This window comes from Passer montanus, unplaced genomic scaffold, assembly GCF_014805655.1.
Source record: "Passer montanus isolate IOZ18808 unplaced genomic scaffold, ASM1480565v1 scaffold107, whole genome shotgun sequence".
Lineage (NCBI taxonomy): Eukaryota > Metazoa > Chordata > Aves > Passeriformes > Passeridae > Passer > Passer montanus.
In genome coordinates this window covers 1,851,994-1,859,883 of record NW_024357281.1, presented here as the reverse complement: position 1 = coordinate 1,859,883, position 7,890 = coordinate 1,851,994, and the positions used below count along the sequence as shown (strand labels likewise).

The following is a 7,890-nucleotide window of genomic DNA, read 5'->3' as shown; positions in this document are numbered from 1 at the left end:
ATCCATATCCAGTGAGCTTAAGATAAAATTTACTTGTATTCTGGATTCAGATCAATATTTACAATTCAAGTAGTCTACTACCAGAGCATTCGATTCATAGGTTCTAAATAAACTGGCTGCAGTGACTATTTTGAAGTACAAATTAGCCATCAAAGGATTAAGAAAGCATTTGGGAGAAAAATACAATTTCAGCTTTTCATCCAGGTGGTCCTCACAGTGTTAGAAAATGGCCCTGACCTTAAGGTGAACAGAGTTTGCCAAAGAAAACAATAGCATTGGTAGGATTGTGTCTAATAAAGAATAAGAAAGGGTGATTAGCCATGAACACCTCTGTGAGAGGCAGAGACCTCCTCACAATGGAAGCTCCCGTGCCAGCCGCCGCCACGGTGCCTTCCTCATTAACTTCCACATATGCCTTGTGGACAACGTTTGACAGCACCAGTGATTTTGCAAATGTCATTGCAGAAAGGTCAACTTTTGATTCAGTGAAGATGTCAGTCATCCCCATCTCTTGTAAAACCTCGTTGAGGTTAAAGGTGCCTTCCAGCTTGAATCGGGGCAGGTAAACCTCCACTGTTGTCTCAAACATGTTCTCTGAGGAGGCCCACAGCATTACATTTTCATAGGTGATTGTGCTTTCAATCTATAAGATGGGGGGAAAAGGAGATTAAAATAGGTGGGAAGCTTTGAAAAATCGAGATCTTTACCTAGTGTTAATTCAGAAACGTGGCTTCCAGCCCTAGTCTGTGACATGTACTGCCTTACCTGCTCCAGCCCACTGACAGATCCATCAGCCACATCCCCTGGCAGCAGGATGATCATGCTCAGTGACTTCTGAGCATAAGGGAGTTCAAGGATCTGAGCACCCACCTCCTCGATGTAGCCCAGTTTAAATTTGCCTTTCTGATACATCATCTGCACAGGTTTCTTTCTGTTCTATTGAAAATAAAATTACACAGTCAGTTAGGCAATACAGCTCTTACCAACACCTCTACCCAATAGGGGACGTAATTTAAGTTCCCAACAGACCCACAGTTTACACACAGGGCAGCTCAGCCCCAAACATTGTTATGCTTGCTGCAATCCTGACAGTATCTAAGGTGAATAATGTTAAGATTTACAGAATGCAGATGTACCTGATTCAGTTTAAAATCCCTCAGAACTGTTTTTTCTTCCTCAAACTTGCTTTCCCAGGATGCTTTAAAGTAGATTACATTCACAAGCACCAGCAATGCACGTACATCAATCACACCAGGTGAAAAGAGTTCCTTGATTTTACCTAAAGGGAATTTTGATCCACAGAAGCATTTGTTAGCATTAAGACTCTGGACTGAGACTCTATTATTGGTCTGTGAACTTAGTTTTGGAAAAACTTAGAAACACAGTTCTTGGTTTATTCAAAGGACAAAAACAATGTAGGCAAACAAATGGTAGATTCCTCTGCCCTGTAACCAGCCAGGGAGGATGGGGGTCACCAAATTATGCCATGGTGTTCTGATTGGCATTTATGGCTGTTTGCAGGAGCAGTTTATCTGGCCAAGACTTATAGGTATTGCTGCAATTATCAGGGCAGGCATAAGGGTGGGGAAAAAAATATTCAACAGCAAATATATCTTTAACTCATAAATAAATTAGTAACTTAGTCTAATAAGAGCAGATGGAAGATGAACTACCCTTAAACAGCATAAGAGTGAACACACACAGAAATGTGAAGAGGTCTTTGCTTTTCCTATCTTGGAATGTCGTTTGTTGAAGCCATGTAGAAAGGCAAGGATAGAATGGCTATAGTTTTGCTTTGTTTTACCTTGTGTCTCACTTTCAACCCAAGCATTAATTTTTCTTCTGGCAGCTTCAACAGCACCATGAAAGTCGACTGTTTGCAGCATTGCTCCATACAGTTCCTTGCTACACATTAGAAATTGCTGTAAAGCAAAATAAGCATTATGAATTGGTCAAATCTATTAAGTACTTACTGCCTTTTGAAAGAAATCAATCTTTTGATAGTATTTTAGAACTGGTGAGGGATCTGTTGAATCTGTGAGGCAAAATTTCATTTTGGAAATGTCAAGTATCTGAAGTTTATCCAGATGATCTTTGAAAAAGAGATTCTAATGCATAGGTCAAAAATGTAAATAAGTAAAAAGAAAACCAGAAGAATGAGTCTTTTCATGGAGAACTGCATAACTGAGATTCGGATAAAAAAATTAAAGAAACAGAAAAAATTCAAGATGAGTTGTTTGATGCTTAAGTGTCAAAATAATTGACAGAAAAGCAAAGATGTGACTAACAAGTTAGCCATACCAAGTAGTCTCAAGACCACTCAGTCATTCAGTAGGAAAGGAGCAAGAAGTTCAGCAGAGCAGTCCTGTGCATGAACCTGCACAACCTTCCTGGAGATAAACTCTCTCCAAGCTTACTGCTGCCTCAGCTGTCCCACTTGCAAGACCTGAAGTAGGTGGTTTACAGAGAGCTTGAATAGGCTATTTTTGGCTGTAGGTTCTCCTCTGGCTGAGTGCACACATATGAAAAATGTGCCAAAAATTAACAGATCCCTGCTTTATTTTTGCTCTATAGCCTTTGATATCCACAGGATGGCTTGTTTCTGGGTTTTTTTGTTGTTTGTTTGTTTTTTGGTTTTTTTGGGGTTTGGTTTTTTTGTTGGTGTTTTTTGTTGGGTTTTTTGGGGGGGTTGTTGGTTTATTTTTTCTTTTTCCTTTTTTTTTTTTTTTTTTAAATAAAGTCATGGAAAGTTGACAGTCTTGTCTCCTTCCCACCAGCCTCAAGAGCTATAGCTCCATATAGCACATTACATGCTCCAAAACACACACATGAGGGGTAACAGTGAGGCTCACAACTACAGGGAAGCTTAAGGTCATAGCCACAACAGTTAGCAGGTGACTTACCTGCTGGAGCTCAAATCCTTGTTGTATAAAGAGATTGTTGGCCAAGGTTAAAACGTATTTTTCACCAAGGTTTTGTAGCTGCAAAAGCAACTCCTGGAACACTTTATGATCAAGGTCTCCTTCCTTGTTACACTGGGAGTAACACAAACACAACAATTAAAATTATTCCTCTGTACAGTTTTGGTTGCTAATTTTCATCTTAATTAGATAACACTATAATGTTAACTCCTGCTGTACTGATTTTTAAATCCAGCTAGTCCAAGCTTTGTAGGCTGATCCTCCTTTGGATGAGATCACTGAAAGCTTTGATATTGACTTACTGGCCCTTAATAAAATAAAACCTTGTATCAGTCATTTCCTAGAGGATTAGGCAGACTCTGAGCATGGGATCTTGACTCCCTCCAGTGGCAAACGCCAGTGTTTTACCCGCACTAACCTACCACGCAGTGAAGGCGAGGCTCCCCACCCAAGGACACACCTCTGAGAAGGAAGGCTGACTCTCCAGGCTTCCTTCTGGCTCCATTTCTGGAGCTGCATTCTCGTGATCAGATCCAAGACTCATTCTTCCTGCAGCTTTCCTGACATGGAGCACCTGCAGGTGAAGATGTCAAGTTATGTCAGTTGTAACTGGGATAAAACCATATTCCTTGTTTAAAAGTTTTGCTGTCCCCTACTGGATAAATGGCGTAGATTCACGATAGATGTTTTAGCAGCTTCACTCATCAGCTAAAATGACAGACTTGAACTTGTTCATACATTCATGTTCAGACTCACTTTTCTATATTAACACTCCAAGAAGAACTTGCACTTAATCCCTCAAAATATTACTCTTCACTACCTCAAAATGTTTATATTTGACTTGTGTTTTCATTGCTATATTTGATTTGTGTTTTCATTGCTACAGTTATCCTAAATTTCAAAACAAAAAAGTTACCCCAAGTAAAGAGATGAAAATTAATTTTCTTCAAAACCACCAAAACTGCCTTCTTGCAATCATCCTTAACATGAGCATCAGCTTAAGAAATAGATCAAAGCCACAGTGCTCTTAATGGAAACCAGTCCTTGTTTGTGCTGTGCAAATACATCGCTGAGAAATTTTCAGCAGTTTTTCTATTATAATAATGTTGCATCATGCATCATACATAGACATGCTCTCGTTTCTTAGAGGATACTGATATTGAGCAATTCCCATTTCTTTCCTAAAATAAGCAGGAGTCCCTGTCTTAAGTAGGGATGTGGCAGGGTTATGGTAGCCAGGGGGCTGTAGGGGTGGTCTCTGTGCAAAGAGAACAGACTCGGAGTGTCTGGGTGGGCACCTGGCAGCCACAGCAAAGGTTAACCCACCACATTGTGGTGAGAAGCTCTGCCTTAAGATTATTGGTCTTCTACCACTTATGGTAGAGAAGGGGAAGGAGAGAAGAAAGAAAAAAGAAAAGAGAAGGTTGTAGAAAGCAGAACTTGCACTGCAGGAAGTAAAAGCACGGTGACTGGAGGTGTGATCTTCATCCCCTTTTTGCCCACCTGGGGCTCTGTGGGGAGAGACATTTTGACCCTCGAAAGTCACAAGGGACAAGTGAGCTAATGCTTTCAGCCACTCAGGTGCAACCCCTTGACGTGTCTGCAGGTGTACCCAGACTCCCACTCTCAGGATTCTCGTAGCAACCACAAGAGGAAACGCCTGCCCATAATTCTGAAATGAGCCTGACATTCTGCCACAGGCCTGGGGAAAGCCAGAGCACCCCACTGTGCTGTATCACCTCCCCTCAGTCAGCCCTTGCAGGGGACAGGATGAGACTCACCCCAGCAGATGGCAGGGATCACAGTGCCCCAAGCACAGCTGTGAAGGCAGCACCTGTGCCTGCCCTTGTGCACATTTCCTGTGAGACACTCACACGTGTGCTGTGCTGGGATGCCCAGCATTTCCTCTGAGGGAACAGAAAGCAATGTGGAAGCACCCCACCATGGTTCATTCATACTCACTTTTTCTATCTGAGCAGCAGTGTTGTTTTTTGCACCAAGATGGATCAGGGCCAGGGCAACAGAGATGCTCATAGGAGAGAAGACAATATTTGTGTCCTCTGCACTTTTGTTGAGCTTTTTGTAGAGATCAAGGCAAAACTCAGTAACTGGTCTAGAAATGGAGTCCATCATGAAGCAGCTGCTGAGTGGGAGCACAAAAGAATTTAAAAATTTAGTGCAGCTGGCCTAGCTTGACCACACTGTGGATCATCTCTCAGCCCTGAAATTGTCCCACAGCTGGTTGTTGAACATAATAGACATTTTCTAAATTCTGAAAATTTTAATCAGCCTTGCCCAGATGAGTCTATGATGCACAGCAGGAGCAAAGGCACAGAGGGTCTGCAAAAGGGACCCATGCTCACAACATATGTCCTCAAAAAGAGCCCTTTTTCTGCCTTATCCCATGCTGTGTTTTATTTCAATTTATGGTACTGAAATTAGATAGGTATGGATTAACATTTTCCTTCTCCACACTGGTTTGATGCATGCCCCTGCATCAACTCTTTCCTCTTAACAACATACATCAGTGATAGAGACCTGGTGACAGAAACTAAGCCTGCATATAACCATCTGTGGTAACCAGAGGTGTGGCAAGGGGGCTCCAAAGAACAGGTTTCTAAAAATAAAATCACTATTAATTAAATGTCTTCATACATGAAAAAGGCTCATTAACAGCTATGGAGACTGAACTACATATGGAAACACTAACAGTTTGAAATACACTTTTAACTTCTAATAAGTTTTCCAGGAGTCACAGATTAATGTAGGATCCACAATTTAAAATTCCAAACAAATAGCCCAAGAGCTCTGAAAAGAAGTCTGTAAGTTCCTGCTTAGTGATATGACAAGATATGTGTCACTCTCTACTTTTGCACAAGAAACATTGCAGTCTGATACCTCTCCCATGCGTCATTTACTTCCAATCCACTCCACTTTGAACAAGTTGAGCTTGGTCCTTGCAAGGAGGAGGCCATCTAAAAAACAGGAAATTAGAAAATCCTTTCCTGAGTCTTAGGCTTAGGAGATTGTAAAGGTGTTGTGTAGATACCAGTGGGATCACACAGAATTTTCTGGAATCATTATACCAAAAAAAACCAAACCAAGGGAAAAAAAAAAAAACCAAACACTAAAAAAAATTACTAGACAAATAGCACTGGTCTGTGTTCCAGAAAGATTAAAGGTTATTTATTTAGGGGAAAATACACAGCCACAGTATGGTGACAAATCCTTTATGTCTCCCATGGCACAGATCTGGCTGGCTCTACCTTTCAGCCTGCACTGGGACCAGCATGGGTCAGGTGCAGAGAAAGCTGCCAGAGTTCCTCTCTTTTGGAAAAGGAGTGAGTGCACAGCCAAGTGGCTCTCCCCAGTGCCCACAGACAGCCACAGCACAGCAGGCACTCTTCATCAGCCCTGTCTGCCCTGAAGCCTGCAAGGTCAGGTTACATGAGGAGCTCCAGTCTGTGTCACCAGAGGTTAAAGGTGGGAAGAGACCGGTGCAAAGCTGAACTTCAGGATCTTTTATCAGCAGGACACTTGTACAGCCTGTCCTGGGCTGCTGGTGCCCCTCTGAGAGTTGTCTTGAGCCCTCTGGGGAAGGGGTTACCTGGTGCTGGGGACCTGCAATCCATTCCAGCCAAAACTCCCCTGTCAGCCTCCACTGAGGCCCCAGTTCTTCTACCACAGCCACAGCTCCCTCCCCTCAGAGAGACTCTGACCTTCACAGAGTTCTCTTTATGCAAAGAGCTGCTCAAAATGCATTGCACTGCTCTCAAGATGCAGCATGCTCACCATCTCCAGCTCAGCCACGAGCCCGGCATGACTTTGCATGGAAAGCTGGCACTCAGGTTCCAGAAGTTACCAGGGCATTGGGAGCTGATATGGCTCAGGCAAGATACGACATTTGTGTGTGAAACCTTCCTCACCTGCAGCAAGTGCCAGACAGTGGGAATGAACTCAGCCAGCAGGAAAACAGACGGAGCCTAAAACAAACTGCTGCAGAGGCTTGGAAGAGATGAAAATGTAAAGTTTCTGAATATATGAAGGTACAATGTGTGGCAAATGCAGACATTCCTTTCTATTTGGCTAACAACTTAACAGAAACAATTAATGCTTCATACTGTTTCTGAGTGATGCTCTGTGGACAGAACCTGTGATGCTGAAAGAAAAGCTCATAGATGTTCCATACTGAGACTTTTGTTTTGCTCTGGAGTCCAGAAATACTTCACATAAAGGCCTAATGCAAATGGACAAAACAGATTAGAAATACCAAAGGATTCTTTGCACAGACAAATTAAGGATGAGTTTTATCTCATTTATTCTGAACACAGCTGTTTTAGCTCTGCTATTAGTGTATTTTTATGTAATATGGTTTTAATTTTCCTTTTAATAATGCAGTAATCTTACAACAAGACATTGCACAAAACAATTTATCTTGTTTTCCACCTTCATATCCTACTATCCACAACCTTCTGAAAGCAAAACAGTGCTGTTTCATGGCTGATGTTTGTAGTGCTATAGTTCCACATCTCTTGCAAGATCTGAAATGGAGCTCTGAAATCGGGCACAGTGAGTGTAGGGCATGAGGCACTTTGTAGGTGTGTCCCACCTTCAGACCGAGTCAAGGAGAAAAAAAAAGAGTTAATAATCTTACTCAGTAGGAAGAAGGCAGCTCCACCTCACCCTGCAGGGAAAGGCTGAGTGCCAAGAATGGAGGGAGAGCCCAGGATCTGGGAACAGGTTTTCAAGCGAGTGTCTGGCACACTGATGTGGCCACTCCTTCAGCAAAAGCAGCAGGCTGCCAACAGGGAGACATCCAGGTGCAAACACTAGAGCCAACTCCATGGTTTTGTGAGCAGGAACTGCTTAGAGAGCTGCCCTAGAAATCCAGAGGAAGAGAGGGCAGGTATAGGCTAGTGAAAGAACTTTCTTACTGCACAGTGAAAGGATTTAGTGAACTTCCTTAACC

At 42.5% G+C, this 7,890-nt stretch overlaps 1 protein-coding gene across 1 annotated transcript; it reads right to left on the bottom strand.

Moving 5' to 3' along the window:
* Positions 1–236: 236 nt before the first annotated feature.
* LOC120508474 (serpin B12-like) lies at positions 237–6,759 on the bottom strand. Its single transcript, XM_039722145.1, has 9 exons — positions 6,714–6,759; positions 5,820–5,896; positions 4,884–5,064; positions 3,382–3,495; positions 2,904–3,035; positions 1,805–1,922; positions 1,137–1,279; positions 766–936; positions 237–643 (listed from the first exon to the last, which is right to left on the bottom strand). Exons 1-9 carry the CDS (start codon positions 6,750–6,752, stop codon positions 239–241), a joined length of 1,380 nt encoding a protein of 459 aa, XP_039578079.1. The 5' UTR covers positions 6,753–6,759; the 3' UTR covers positions 237–238.
* Positions 6,760–7,890: the final 1,131 nt, after the last annotated feature.